The sequence below is a fragment of the Podarcis pityusensis genome (assembly GCF_964106645.2).
Source record: "Podarcis pityusensis genome assembly, chromosome: 5".
In the NCBI taxonomy this organism is placed as follows: Eukaryota; Metazoa; Chordata; class Lepidosauria; order Squamata; family Lacertidae; genus Podarcis; species Podarcis pityusensis.
The window spans coordinates 89,414,276-89,430,003 of record NC_138032.1 but is presented as its reverse complement, the minus strand read 5'-3'; the positions used below and the strand labels follow the sequence as shown (position 1 = coordinate 89,430,003).

The following is a 15,728-nucleotide window of genomic DNA, read 5'->3' as shown; positions in this document are numbered from 1 at the left end:
ATAAAACAGACCCGCAAGCTTTAAAACAAGCTAGAAATCTGCTTTTTCACCACCCAATGCTCCAAAACAGCACGCAGGCTGTCGTCCTAGGCTTTGCATACTCAGCAAGGTTCCTGCGGCAGCAATCTCATTATAAGACGTTGCCACAAATAGTTTGCCATGGTGCTCAACAAGGGCTTAGGAAAGTTGTCTTCCCCTCCTCCTGCAACACGACTGAGATGCATCTAGTAATTGCAGTAGCTGATGGAATAACAATTCCACACCAGACGGTTTCAAACCTTGGTGTCCTGGGTCGCTCTGGAGCATCAGACGCAACACTGCCGGTACCGCAAAGGGACTGAAATATTCTAAACATTCATTTGCTGCTAAGTGGCTTCCGAGTCCATGTTGTAAATAACTTTATCGCACAGGCATTCCTTGCAATGCACAGCATTTTGTCTGAAGGCCTCAAATGCCCACATAAGATGGAACAGAATCTTGTTATCCGGGATCTCTGACACAGAATCTTGTTATCTGGGATCTCTGACACAGGTTCTTCTGCCACCAGAGATCATTTTTTTAACCCCCGGCGTCAGAGGGTGAGCCCAGAGACTCATACATGCAAAACACATGCGTTTCCAAAAGGGTTTTTCTAAAGTCTTGAGCTATGGGTCACTTTTACAGACAGCATGCCAGATTCAGCGCATCTAAGAGCTTGTACTTGTTGCCACTGAGAGTGCACCAGTTATGGAAAGGCAGCCCCCAGCAAGCCCCACACCGCCAACGAAGTAGGAAGTATTACACGGGTACAAATATCTAAGTTTACCTAGAAGTGCAGGTAATCCATGGGGGAGGGGGCAGCTAACCGGGGGCCGGAATCGGAGGAGCTTCAATTAGTCTAAACATTTTGAGTCACAGCATAAATGCATGATTATACATATACATATTGATACATATTTAGAACTTTTACGTATCATACATGACACGTAAATGCTAAGGTACGTATAAATATGTGTAAAATCGCACAGTATAAATGCACCGCTATACACTGAATATGTATAAATTCATACGTTCAAAAATATAGTAAAGGTTCGCTATCTATGCTAGCATTCGATTGATGTTGGAGAGAAATTGAGTTGAGAAACAAGATTAAGGGTATATATTGATATAAGAATGTATTAGATAAAATGTAAAGAAATATACAATAATAAGAGTACATTCATTTGTAAAAAAAGAATATACAAAGAGATTGATAGGAAGTCTGTGGTGTTGGTACAAATATTATTTTGAAATGGCTTTATGTCCTTGTTTTTTCTTTGTTCTTTCTTTAGGTACATAAATTTGGTATATAAACTTTGTATACATGTTGGAAATTATATTATAATATGCCCTGTAATGTAATATGATAATGTATACATATGTGACATAAGAACGTTAATTTTTTTTTTTAAAAAAAAAGAATATGTATAAATTCTGTCTGTGTGTGTTAACTAAATGTCACGTCAATGGTCATCTCTTTCAATTGATTTTGTTAGTCTTTTTTGTTCTAAGGCAGGGTCTCCCAAGCTTGAGTCTCCAGCTATTTTTTTGGACTACAATTCCCATCGTCCCTGACCACTGGACCACTGGTGGGAGTTGTAGTCCAAAAACAGCTGGAGACCCAAGCTTGGGAAACCATGTCTAAGGTAATCTTTAAAAAGTAGTCAGGGGAAGGGAAAAACGCAAGACAATATTTTTACAAAATACACACTAGGTTAAATGCTATTATTTCAGGGCGATCAATTAGCTGGCATCATGAGCCCAATTCACTTGGAATGTTTTCAGCAAAGCCCCCCATGGAATGAATGAGGAGTGTGCAACCGAATGGCTCTCTTCTCAGACTAGTCCTGTTCCAGCCAATGCAGTTTGCGCTTGGTGGATTGGGCTCAGTGTGCCAGGTAAACTACTGCAGATGCGCGGCTTGGTACCTTGGATTGAGCACACAAAAACCAAGCAGATCCAAGTCCCGAAGCATTAGTCCGGGGACTGTTAGAAAGCAGAGAGTGCAAGGCCAAGCCAAGAAAGCTGGTCCGACAGTTAAGGCAAAAAAGTTAACTGACAGCAGATCATTAGGAAGAAGCAAACTAAGGTGAGGGAAGAAAACTCCGGTTGGAAAGTTAAGGAGGAGGAAGCAGCAGCAGCGCTTGTGCAAAAGGAAACGTTGGCCAACCACGACTATTTACCTTCAGATTTAGGGCTAGGAGTAGACACAGGAAACTGGTAGGTAGGAGAATAAGGATTTTCTTCTGCAGCGGAGAAAAGCAAGGGAGTTGGACAGCAGTGGAGGAAACATCACTCCCCCAATTTCCTATCCCCACTAAGCTTCTCGCGGCCTCGTTCGACAACAGTGTTACATCACACACTCCAGACAGAGAATAAAAAGGTTAGGAAGTATTTTGCCTCCGCACACATCACACAAGGAGGCAAACTGAGCACCACTCAAGAGCCAGCCATGCTGAAAGGACAGGCATTAGACTAAGTAGCACGCTCTACTGTGAAAGATTTAAGAGTATGGTTAAAAACCAAACACAGAACAACTGGCTAAGCTTGTGGGTACCTTTGGTTTGGGGCTGGATATCAGGAAGTTCGGGGAATTTGTAGGTAGGGCAATAAGGGTTTTCTTCAGGAGGGTCTGTGCAGAAAGAGCACATTTTGGGGGGAAAGAACAGAGAGGAAAGAAATGAAGGGAGAGAGGGACAAATCAGTGTGAATCTCCTCGCACGCGCATGTCGAGAATTGTATTTGACGTTGACGCCCCCCACAAAAAAGTGCAGAAAACATCCATTTAGCATTCTGCTGTACCCTGAGGCCAACTATCTCTGCGCCCTTCTTTCAAGCCCCATCCCTGGGTGGCTCGTGGTCTCTCTGAGATGGCGGTTTGCTTCTCCTTGCTCTGCCTCCCACCAAATATCACGTTGTCAAGAGAAGGAAGAATGCAAAGGGGTTCATGCGCAGGAGAGCGGAATTAAAGGGGAATGGAGTTGGAGAAAGCTGAAACTAATACTGTGGGAAGGGGAATCAGGGGGTCCAGTTGCCCCACACAAAACGTGTGATAGCACATGAGACAGAAATGCCTCCGCAGTTTCTGGCTGAATACCAATGGGGAAAACACCCCCCATCCAATGGCAATGTTATAGGTAAAGGTAAAGGGACCCCTGACCGTTAAGTCCAGTCGTGACCGACTCTGGGGTGCTCATCTCACTTTATTGGCCAAGGGAGCCGATGTACACCTTCTGGGTCATGTGGCCAGCATGACTAAGCCGCTTCTGGCGAAGCAGAGCAGCACACGGAAACGCTGTTTACCTTCCCGCCGGAGCGGTACCTATTTATCTACTTGCACTTTGACGTGCTTTCGAACTGCTAGGATGGCAGGAGCTGGGACCGAGCAACAGGAGCTCACCCCGTTGCAGGGATTCGAACCGCTGACCTTCTGATCAACGAGTCCTAGGCTCTGTGGTTTAACCCACAGCGCCACCCGCGTCCCAATGTTATAGAGGACTACACAAGAAGGAGGACAATGCTTCCTTAACCCCACAATGCCAAAACACGGTGCTTGTTTCACAGAGGGAAGCTCAGGACCGCAATATCTGAAGGACTACCCCTCCCCATATAAACCATCCCAGACTCCGCTCGTCGTCAGAGGCCCTTCTTCATGTGCCTCCTCCATGAGCGGGTGGCAACACGAGAACAGGCCTTTTCTGTTGTGGCTCCCTGTTTGTGGGGTGCTCTCCCCAGGGAGGTTCGCCTGGCACCTTCATTATATATTTTTTGGTGCCAGGCGAAAACGTTCCTCTTCGACCAGGCCTTGGGCTGATTAATATTCTTTTAAATGTGTCTGTGGGAAGGGGGGGTGTGTTATCGCTTTGCTGTTTTGCTTTACTTATTTTCATGTTTTTATCCTGTCTTTTCTTCTGTGAACTGCCCAGAGATCTTATGATGAAGGGCGGTATAGAAATCTAAGAAATAAATAAAGATAAACAAATAGCAGTGTTGCGAGAGGCATCAAGAGAGTCAACGCCAGACAAGTGAAGAACACAACTCGTATCTGTCATGACTAAGGTCTTTGGGGGCAGAAAATGGAAAGTGCTGGAAGCTTCTGGAAGCTTCTAGCAGGCTCACTTATTGTTTTGACTACCTCAAGGTCACGCTGAGCCAGGAGAGATAAATTCCTGTGCTCAGCAAGCTTCTCTTTCTCTTTCTTTGCTTACACATTGCATGTAACAAAGTTTTTGCCTCAGTAAAGTTGCTCCTTTCCCTGTGGATCTTTTGACTCTGCGTGGTTCTTTTATATACTGCAAGACACTGTCCATCAGTATCAGCCAGCCAGTCCTTAGAGGGCAGTTGATGCTAAGAAGGCTGTGGGGCCTTATCTCAGGCCCTGCCCTGATGGTGTGGGGCTTCTCCTGGCTCTGCCCCCCCATTCCAGGCATGGACGTTTGCATGGAGAAAGCCTTCGCAGGCAGCCTTCCCAAGGCCCTCAAATCCCACATGCTCCTGGTTCCTGGATATGCGAAAGCCTAAAGGCATGGAGGTCCATGTGCAAAATGTTCCACACCTCAGACATCCATGCTAACATGTAGGGGGCAGGGGCAAAGGTGGCAGGAGCTGCACGTTGCAAAGATATGGAGCCCCTTTCATGCCAGGACAATAGGTGAAGGGACCCCTGACCATTAGGTCCAGTCGCGGCCGACTCTGGGGTTGCGGCGCTCATCTCACTTTATTGGCCGAGGGAGCCGGCATACAGCTTCCGGGTCATGTGGCCAGCATGACTAAGCCGCTTCTGGCGAACCAGAGCAGCACACGGAAACGCCGTTTACCTTCCCGCCAGAGTGGTACCTATTTATCTACTTGCACTTTGACGTGCTTTCGAACTGCTAGGTTGGCAGGTGCTGGGACTGAGCAACAGGAGCTCACCCCGTCGTGGGGATTCGAACCGCCGACCTTCTGATCAGCAAGCCCTAGGCTCTGTGGTTTAGACCACAGCGCCACCCGCGTCCCAGGACTATAAACATGTATAAAAATTCAGACACACATAGGCACACAGCATCCATGGACCAACGTACAAATGATGCTAAGTATGTGTAAACACAACACACCTCTCCTTTTTTGCTTTTTAAATGACAGTCACGGAGGCAGGCATAGGGTCAGCATTAGGACCAATCACCTCCCTCCAAGCTGCTGTTAGCCATGGGGGAGAACTACCCTTGGCCCCCACAAACACTTAATGGCAGCTTCGGGATTTTCTTCGAAACTGAGCCATTCCTCCAACTGCTATTTAAAGGACAAAAATATGGCAAGCTAAATGCTATCAAGCATGTAACCTCGTGGGTAGTTTGGCTCTCTAAGTCCATTCTCAACCTTTCTCCTGGTGCTCTGGGTACTTTCAACATCCACTTAGGGCTGCTCACAGATTTGAATGCAGGGCTTCTGGGGGGAACAAAAAGCAAGCAGGCAAACGGTACCTTTTGTCAGCCTGTGGATCTGCTTGAACATCGTCTTGTACCAGTCCTTTGATCGGTCCGTGTTCTAACAGAAAAAGGGACAAAACAAGTCATTGGAGCGAGTTCATTCCGCCGTTCGAAAAACAAGGAAGCTTGCCTCATGGCACGCACTCTGCTCATTCTCTGCGACAGTAACTGCATTGCAAAGGTCTGTCCCCTGCTGCTGCTCTGTCACAGCTTGACCAACAACCTGCAAAAGCTGAGGGAAATCTAGTGGCGCAGCAATAAAAAGATGCCGGCACGTTTGCAAAGCTAAGCAGGGTCCGGTGTGGTTTCAAATTGGATGGGAGACCATGCGTTGAGATTCCTGTATTGCAGGGGGCTGGACTAGACGGCTCTTGGGGTCCCTTCCAACTCTACAATTCTATGACTTTTGTGAGTAACAAAAGTGGGCTAGCAGGGTTGCTCTCTCTCGACCCAACTCCTAACCTGCCATATTAAAGACAGGGTGAACAAAAATCTTTTTTTTTTTTAAAAGGATTTTAAAAAAAAAATTTAAATCAAATTTTTAAAATAAAATGCTTTTGGAGGAAAATTTTTCTAAAGATAGTTTTCTATTTAAGTTACATTATAGTCCAAAGGCTATTCATCAGGAAATAAGGATTTGTTTTAAGTTTTTCATGTGTGCTAAAACTCAGTCTAAGTTTTTTTAAAAAAACAACAACAACCTTTTAACCACATCAGTTAACCAACATGGATACATATGCTATAATGTTATCGTTTTAGTTAAATAAATTGTTTAAATTGTTATGAAGGAAATGATTATTTTTCTCCTTCCAATAAAGTACAGCAGAAACGTTGTCCAAATATAAACAGTTAACTTATTAAACCTCACAATAATTTCATAATTATCTGTCTATGTATTTCTAATAGTATAACCAAATCAGTAATGTTTTGATATAACTGTAAAAACTACTCTGAAAATTTATTATTCCAAAAATGAAACCTTCATCTGGTGGTAAATATTAAGATTATACCAGCAAGAATGAGTCTTTCTGTAAAAAAAAAAAAAGATTTAAATCAAGTCTTACTGACTAGTGATTTAAATCAAGTTGTACTGAAAAACTAAGTTTTTCCGCTGCCTGCTGGGGATCCCCTCTTGCGTATCCAACATAGCGGTCCGTTTGGAGGTTGGGCAAATTCCTATCAGTACTCGGATATGGATATTGAAGATTCATTATTGGCTAAAGCTTATTTTCTTCCCAGTTGGGCTGGCACCTTTAACCTTATTAGATACCTACCAATCCAAATGGAAAGCTACACTGCTGGAAAAGCTTAAAGGCTTGGGGATCCCACAGCAGACTCTGATAGCGACAGGCTTCGAGAAATCTAGGACTACAATTCGCCAGCGTATCTGGGACGTAGAATTACAATGCCACATGAGCGAAATGATCAAACATCCAGCAATAAGGGACCATGGGAGAGGTTTCTCTCCAGCTAACTATCTGTCAGGTCTTCAGGTACCCAAATACAGACGGTCTTTTACCCTCGCCAGATTCAACGTTCTCCCTTCTGCCTTACTTCAGGGCAGATTTGAGGGCAAACCATACACAGCACGGGTTTGCCCTTGTGGCTTGTTGGAAGTTGAAACTGCTTCACATGTACTATTACGTTGTCGTCTTTATGAGGATATACGTTTGACTTTTATTACACCTGTTTTGCAAAAGTCCAGGAAAGAATTGGAACACCATAGTTTAAAACTACTGCTAGAGGACAAGAATCCCAAGACTACATTAAATGTAGCCAAATTCTGTGCGTCTGCAATTAATCGCAGGAAGCAAGTGGTATCCCATAATGACCAAACCCCTAAATGTTAATTACAGGGGGCACGCTAATAATTAATTTTAATTAATTTTAATTTTTTATATTTAAATCCTTGTTATATTCATATTGTCCTCTGTATTTCTGTTTTTTTTTTTTTTGGTTTTTTTGTTTTTGTTTTTTTGTGATCTGTGATATTGTGTGTGTTGATGCTGGTCTGTGACCGTATTAATAAATTCATTCATTCATTCATTCAAGTTGTACTGACTAATGATTTAAATCAAATCCACCCTGATTAAAGATATTAATTGTGTGTAAAAAGCGCACTGCAATGCACTGCATTTCCGTCTCCTTGATGGGCTACCTTCCCAGGTGGATGAGCCCCATCTGTCCCTCACTTCCGTCTAAAAGCATGTGCAGAATCTTCCTTCTTGGCCATTAGACTCACTATTGGTCTCATCTGCTCAACCTGCCAGAGTCTGTCCTAGCATGCAGGGGACAGACAAGTCCCTAACTCACAGAGGGTTTGAGACCCACCGGCTACCTTCACCTGGTTAAGTTGGCCAGTTGAAGCCATTCCCGGATTGTGGCCACCGTTGTACGCTGCCAGCTTCCAGGAGCCACAGGTGAGTGCTGAGTGCAGGGTGGGGGCCAAAGATGAACAAACCACCTCTTCGTCTTCTTCTTCTTTGGCAATCATTCGTAGCTGAGTAAGATTGTCTTCCATAAACACGGTTTTAACAATGAGTCCATAAGTGACTGTGGAGGCCATTTCTGGATCCACACGTCCTTCCACAGTGGGGACATTGGTTTCCAGGTGGGAGTTGATCATGGTGTGGATTTGCCAAGCGTGCCTTCCTCTTAGCACGTTTCTCCCTTGCGTCCTGAGTTGGAGTGTCTTCAAAGCCCAAGACACCTTTGGTAAAGGCTGTTCTCCAACTGGAGCGCTCGCAGGCCAGTGTTTCCCAGTTGTCAGTGTTTATACAGTGGTACCTCGCAAGATGAATGCCTCGCAAGACGGAAAACTCGCAAAACGAAAGGGTTTTGGGTTTTCTGAGTTGCTTCGCAAGACGATTTTGCCTATGGGCTTGCTTCGCAAGACGGAAACGTCTTGCAAGTTTGTTTCCTTTTTCTTAAAACCGTTAATACAGTTGCGACTTGACTTCAAGGAGCAACTCATAGCACGCGGTGTGGTAGCCTTTTTTTGAGGTTTTTGAAGACACTGGTGATTTTTGAAGCTTTTCCAAAACTTTTCCGACACCGTGCTTCGCAAGATGAAAAAAACCGCAAGACGAAAAAACTCGCGGAACGAATTAATTTCGTCTTGCGAGGCACCACTGTACTACAGTGGTACCTCAGGTTACATACGCTTCAAGTTACAGACTTCGCTAACCCAGAAATAGTGCTTCAGGTTAAGAACTTTGCTTCAGGATGAGAACAGAAATCGTGCTCCCGTGGCGCGGCGGCAGCGGGAGGCCCCATTAGCTAAAGTGGTGCTTCAGGTTAAGAACAGTTTCAGGTTAAGTACGGACCTCCGGAACGAATTAAGTACTTAACCTGAGGTACCACTGTACAATTTTTAGATTTGACACCCCATACAGGTTAGCACAAATGAATTTACGTGGAAGGGAAATGGGCGAAATTTCCTTACCCTTAATGGAATGCCTATGTCATCCGGCGAGGAATCGGTCATGTACTGCGGACTCTTAATTGCTTTCTTCCTTTCCTCCATTGCTTGTTTCTTGCTTTGGCTCATCTTTTCTTGGACAGGCATATAATCTACTTTATCCGCTAGTGGCACATCTATCGCTGGCTCTGTAAAAACAAAGGAAGCAAGTCCCTCGCTTTGACTTCCAATACAATCATGACACAATATCCAACATCAATCACTCCAAAAACCTTGGCAAACCACTGATGAGTCTGACTGTCCCAAGGCAGCAAAATAATTTGAAATGTGATCGAATGAGCAAGGGATTTTTACAAGGACACCATCAGTGTCTGTTATTTGACTCTAGCCACTAATCTACAAACAAGGCTAAATATGGGTTCTCAAAAGCCACTACCTAATTCTAGCAATAACTACAGGGCTGGGCAAAGAATGGCTTCCCCCAATTCTCCACGCTATTTGCGGGTGGCAAAACTGTGGTGGTGGGGAGACATTTCCCCCAAATATTCTTTGGGGCAAGGTGAGATTCTCTTACTGTTTGAAGTGGAGGCATTAATGGGGAATTCTCAGGGGGGGAAATTCTGCAAAAACTCACTGAAGCTCACCTAAACTCAAAAGAATTCTATTCTTAGCTCACGCTGGTAGATGAAGGAAGTGCAAAGTTAGGACAGGAAGATGGCAGGAACAGGAGCCAAGCCTGTTGATTCCTTCAACAATATTAAAATATATGGGATCTGCAGCTGCACTCCCCGCTTGTAATGTTGGTGAAGAAGTTGAGAGGGCCATTCGGTTGAATTCCCCAGCCAGCTTGGAGGTAGTTGGATGAGAGACACACCAAAAGAGGAAACTCCGATAATGTTCTTTTCTGAGAAATTTGGCTTGGCCCTCGTACCTTGACATGAGGCTGCATAACGAAGTGCTACAATGGGGAATCCTTGAAGTCCCACCTCTGAGGAAATTCCCGTGAAGGATTTCAGGGGTGAAAAGGACACAGGACATTACAACTTCCCTCATCAAAAGTTTGCCAAGTTGCAGGAACTCTGATATCACTGCGTAGCATGCACGGGAGAAAGACCAGATACTAAAACCATGCACCCAGCTGTAGTACCCAAAGCCAACCAGAGCTGTATGGTTCAGAATGGGATATTGAAATAGGGCAGGAGAAGGCTCACGCAGAGAGAGCCAGCTTCAGTCATTGAGTACCCTTAGCAAATCCTGTATAGAGCCACTTCATCTAATACTCTTAATTTTTTTTAATATTGTCAATTAACCTGTGTAAATTGCTCCTGAATCAATTTGTTGCAGGGTGGCATACATGTTTTGAATAAATGAAAATACTGATTGTTGATCTAGGTTTTGAATGAGGGGTCTGCTCTTAAATCTAGCACAGGATTGACAAGCGAAGAAGAGGTCTTGAAATCACTGAAAGTTCAGCATGGTAACTCTCTAAATTCACCTCAAGGGGCAGTTAACCTAATCCAGGAAGCACAATGGGTTTGCTAAGAAAAAGTTGTTGTCTTATGGAAAGCAAACCAGAGAAAGACCACCAGGTTTTAGAAGTGGGAAATTTAAACTGAGTTCTGGGGTCATAGATACCTAGACCGAAAGGAACATCAAAAAAGTAATTGTCCCAGATTGAGCACATAATATGAGTAAAAATCTCAAAGATGGAAAGAAACAAGTAGGTTTCTCCCAGGATCTCTACTACAACTTGCGCTTGTTTAAACTTGTTCAACTTGAACAGGGAAGTGGCCAGGATTGCTTGTGACACCAAATTTATTAGAATGGTACAAGCGCACTGTTTCAAACGGATCTCTCCAAACTTTACAAATGGGAAAGAAACTGGTATAGGAGGCTCACTTTGATCCGGGAGTTGAACCAGCACCTCTAGGTGGAATAAGAGTTAAAGAGGATTTTTCATTTAGAAAATAAACATGACTAAGAGTGGTTAGAGAGTCAGACTAGGACTTGGGAGGCCGGGATTCGTATTTCAGCTGTGCCATGAACCTTACTGGGTGACCTTGGGCCAGTGAGCATCTCTCAGCCTTACCTACCTCCTAGGGGAGTTGAGATATGGATTGTGGGAGAACCACGAACTGTGCGTTCCTTTGAGGAGAGGTGGGCTTATAAATATAATAACAAATAAATGCATAAAGGGGATGGGCACACAATGTTGCTTTCTAAGATTGTGTACGATGCCTACAAGGAAGGTAGGTAAAGGTAAAGGGACCCCTGACCATTAGGTCCAGTTGTGACCCACTCTGGAGTTGCGGCGCTCATCTCGCTTTATTGGCCGAGGGAGCCGGCGTACAGCTTCCGGGTCATGTGGCCAGCATGACTAAGCCGCTTCTGGCGAACCAGAGCAGCCCACGGAAACGCCGTTTACCTTCCCGCTGGAGAGGTACCTATTTATCTACTTGCACTTTGACGTGCTTTCGAACTGCTAGGTTGGCAGGAGCAGGGACCGAGCAATGGGAGCTCACTCCGTCACAGGGATTCGAACCGCCGACCTTCTGATCGGCAAGCCCATGAGGCTCTGTGGTTTAACCCACAGCGCCACCCACGTCCCTAACAAGGAAGGTAAAGTGACATTTCTTGGTGGCGGTAGGAAGAAAATACTTCACAGGATCAATTAATTTATGGCAGGAGCTGCCACAGGATGTGGCGAAAGCCACTAACCTGAGACAGCTTTAAAAGGGGATTTCATAAATACATAGGTGCCAGGTTGCTCTTCTCTTACAGGAGAAGGAAATGGGCGAGAAGCCTAGCAAGCAAGCCAACAGTTTATATATATATATATATATATATATATATATATATATATATATATATAAAAGTGGCAACCCAAGAAAGTTCAGAAAGGGAAAAGCTTACCGCACTTACACTGGCAACCTGGCCTGTTAGCATCCCGTAAGTGTAATCATTCGATAAATGTAGTTGTTCCTTTCCCCCCTCTACATTTCGGTCCCGTTTAGCGTCATTTAAAAGAATGCTCAGTTTTAAAGCACGTTACTATCTGAAGGCAGGTATGTGGGGCACACTATTTTTCATCCAGGATGGGAGTTCTCCTCAGGAATTGGCTGAGGTGAGGTGCAGTGGTTGTGCAAAGACACGCATGCAAATTTATTGCAGAACTGGACAGAATAGTTGTGTTGGGGGAGCTCAGTATCTTTTTTTTCAGCAGCAAGGCACTGTGTAGCTGTCAAGCATATTTATTGACTACCGTATACAGTCTCGCCTTTCAGAATCTAATACACCCAAGGCAGTCTTAAAAGAATTCGCATGCTCCTTCCAGCGCTTTCAAGAGAGAGGATATACTTTGCAGTGACTGAGCGGACAATAATTTATCTACCCCTTTCAGTAAAGGCTCTTCAGTCGCGGATTCACTAAAGGTACTCTGCTAAGTCACAAAGCAGTGCGCTTCTCAGGCGAACACAGCAGCAGGAGAACAGGAGAAGAAAAGGAGGTGGCAACATTTGGGGACCGTACCTGATAGGCTACTAAGCCTTTTTTGTTGTTCTGTGGGAGAGGAGAAAACGACAGACAAATAAGTGGTACAAACACCAGAGACGTGAGAGCTCTCAACTCTTGCAGTGATCTGGGCAGGCATAAATAACACATGCTGTACACAAGGGCTTAGGTGCCTCCTTATCAGATCCTGAACCCAAGGTCTTTCCACCAAAGCAAATGAATGTTCAGCCCTGCACAACTTCAAAACAGCAGTGCTAGACAACGTTCCCAAGTCATTGATACAGCGAGGGAGTAAAACGCTTGCACAGTTGTTCCAAACAGGATGTATAAATATCAAAGCTCAAAAAAAACACACAGCTCCAAGCAGTGAGTTTATTATTAGTATCTATATATCACTTTAGACTGTTTATCTTGTGACCTTTTGCAACGACTTTGGAAGACAGGTAAATAATTATTATATTCAGATTGCAGGTGCGGGTTAAGGATGAAAGGAAGGGTGCCTTATCGAAGGCCACTTATTGACTTAATGGTCAGAGGCAAAATTAAAATGAAGGGTTTCCAAGGTCGTCACTTAATCTCAAAGTTAACATGCTGTGAAGCCTCCCTGCAGTTTTGTTTTTATTTTAAAGAAAAATCTTCAGGCAGTTTACAGATAAGATAAATAAAGAGATATACCGTAATTTTCTGTGTATAAGACTGTGTTTTTACCCTTAGAAATCATGCAAAAAAGTGGGGGTCATCTTATACATAGGTAGTGCACAGGGTGGACATTTGATTGGTTGCTGCCGTGGCTGTCAGCGGCTATTGTGTGTGTGTTATTGGTTGCTGCATCAATGGGTGTTGTTGATTGGCCGACGCTGTGGCAATTGGGGGGGGGGGGATTGGCAGCTCCTGCCGGCGAGGAGACAGACGGGAGATGGATTTTGCGATGTGTGTGGGTGAGCGATTTTTGGCATTCCCCTCTAAAAAAAGCTTAGCAACCCTCGGTAATTCCCCTCCCCAACAACTTTTTGCCATCTCCCCCCATTTTCTGAAATTTCAGTCCCCAGAAATAGGGGGCGTCTTATACATGGGGGGGGCGTCTTATAGACGGAAAAGTACGGTGTGAGTGTATACATATGTGCATATGTGTATCACAATGTCTGAAATAAGGAGGTAAACAGTAGGCTGGGTAATATATCACGGAGTTGAAAACCAGATATCACCAGCTAAACATTGTGATGCACCAATATATCACGGCGTCTGAAATAAGGAAGGAGCTATGTAGAGGCATTAACTGGCTTCACAGTATTCCCCGCATCCTGATTTTTTCTGCCACCTGCTCGAGACAGGGAAGAGCTGGGCCAGCAGAGTGGCTTCAGGAATCGAGAGAAGCATTGGCTGGCTTCATGGTTTCCCCCACATTGTGATTTTTTGCATAACACACACACACACACACACACACACACACACACACACAATCATGCTTCGCGATAGACTGCCAGATCGAAAAATTATGAAACCGATATCATGACTTCAAACCGGTTTTGGATGATGTATCGATATATAGCCCAGCCCTACTCCCATCCCATTGCGATTACCCTGTCATATATACCGTATTTTTCGCTCCATTAGACACACTTTTTTCCTTCTGAAAAGTAAGGAGAAATGTGAGTGCTTCTCGTGGAGCGAATGGCGCTGTGCAGAGAGGGAGAGCTGCGCAGCGCCCCTTCAGTGAAGCGGGAGGAGGAACGGAGCCCCTTCTGTTCCTTCTCCAGCTTCACTGAAGGGGCGCTGCACCTTCTCCCTCTCTGCGAAGCATCTCTCCTGTGAAGGAGAGGCGCTGTGCAGAGAGAGAAAACTGCGCAGCGCCCCTTCAGCGACGCGCTGTCCTGGCTTCCGCCTTAGCCCTGCGCAGCCTCTTTGGGCAGGGGGAGCCTTCATCCCGCTGCCCTGAAGAGGCTTGGCGCGATTATCCCAGAAGCCAGATCCCTCTTGCTGTTCTGGCTTCTGGGATTCAGAACAATTTTTTCTGGTTTTCCTCCTCCCAAAACTAGCTGCGCCTTATGGTCTGGTGCGAAAAATATGGTAATGGCCCTCGCTGAAAATTGTCCCAAGTTGAGCTGGGAAAGGCAATATGTTGTTACCCTTACCTCTGTTGTGCTGCAAAAGGACGATGGTGGGGTTGACAATGGTGGTGGAGGGGTACCCGGAGGTGGGTTTGCTGGTGAGAGTTAGGGAGCCATAGCACTCTGTGCCACTGCTGGACCTGGGTGCTTCATAGAGCAGAGGACAGGGATCCTGAAACAGAAAGGGACATATGCCGTTATTGCCCAAGGGCCACAGGGTACCTGGAGGAAAGCCGCTTTGCAACAGAGAACAAACAAACCCGAGAAAAGTTTAGTTCGATGCACCGGCACGGCGCCTTTCTCATTGCCGTTAGTACACACAGAGGGAAGAGCCAAAACTCCTTTTTGCACTGGAAGAAGGAGCGTCGCTCAAAGAAACTGTAATACATGGCATACAGCTGGTGGCAGGAGAGAGCTGTTCTGGTTATGGAGAGACAGAGAGAGAGAGATCTGTGTGTTCAGACCCATGCTTCCTTTTAAAAAGAGGTGTTCCTTTCACAGAAACCATCAGGCATGCAAAACCCATGCAGTTCCTGAACGAAAGCCGGTTACGGATTACTTGATGAGGGGGATCAGGGAAATAACTTTAGGACGCACTGCCCTTTGCAAGCTGTTAGACAGCAGGACGCCGGGGACATCAGGACAATGCGAAGAACAGGTGGAGAGGAACCGGCAGAGACAGGAGAGAGGAAGGTAGAGAATCACATCCTTGGGCCAACCGCAGCCAGCTGCTTATTTGTTATCACTGACATAAGAACTGCTGTTTAATTTTTGTGGCGGTGGAGTAAAGGTGGCCGTCAAGATGAAATGATCATACTGACCCTGAGATTTCCAGTTTAGATCTACCAGAAGGATTTGTTCAAAGTGAGCAGCGAGTGGCAGAAAATTAGGGCGCAACTGCAAGGGGGGCGGGAATAGCCAGTTGGTAGAGTATGAGATTCTTAATCTCAAAGTTGTGGATTCGAGTCCCATGTCAGGCAAAAGGTTTCCTGCATTGCAGGGGGTTGGGAATAGATGATCCGTGGGGTCCCTTCCAACTCCACCATTCTGTGAGTGTGCACATTTAATAAGGTAAAAAGGTAAAGGACCCCTGGACGGTTAAGTCCAGTCAAAGGCGACAATGGGGTTGTGGAGCTCATCTCGCTTTCAGGCCAAGGGAGCCGGCGTTTGTCCACAGACAGCTTTCCGGGTCATGTGACCAGC

General features: G+C 45.3%; 1 protein-coding gene across 37 annotated transcripts in view; it reads right to left on the bottom strand.

Annotated features, from left to right (window-relative positions):
* Positions 1-15,728, bottom strand: part of SORBS1 (sorbin and SH3 domain containing 1) — a 201,964-nt gene that overhangs the window by 63,373 nt on the left and 122,863 nt on the right. For 33 of the 37 annotated variants that reach the window (XM_081005395.1, XM_081005394.1, XM_081005373.1 and 30 more), the window contains 6 exons: positions 14,550-14,697; positions 12,436-12,465; positions 8,932-9,095; positions 5,481-5,544; positions 2,576-2,650; positions 2,202-2,264 (listed from right to left, as the gene is read on the bottom strand). In XM_081005395.1, the coding sequence (XP_080861521.1) occupies positions 2,202-2,264; positions 2,576-2,650; positions 5,481-5,544; positions 8,932-9,095; positions 12,436-12,465; positions 14,550-14,697 (544 nt within the window). The remainder of the gene's footprint in view (positions 1-2,201; positions 2,265-2,575; positions 2,651-5,480; positions 5,545-8,931; positions 9,096-12,435; positions 12,466-14,549; positions 14,698-15,728) is intronic. The other 4 variants (XM_081005391.1, XM_081005389.1, XM_081005381.1 and 1 more) reach the window with 3 other exon arrangements.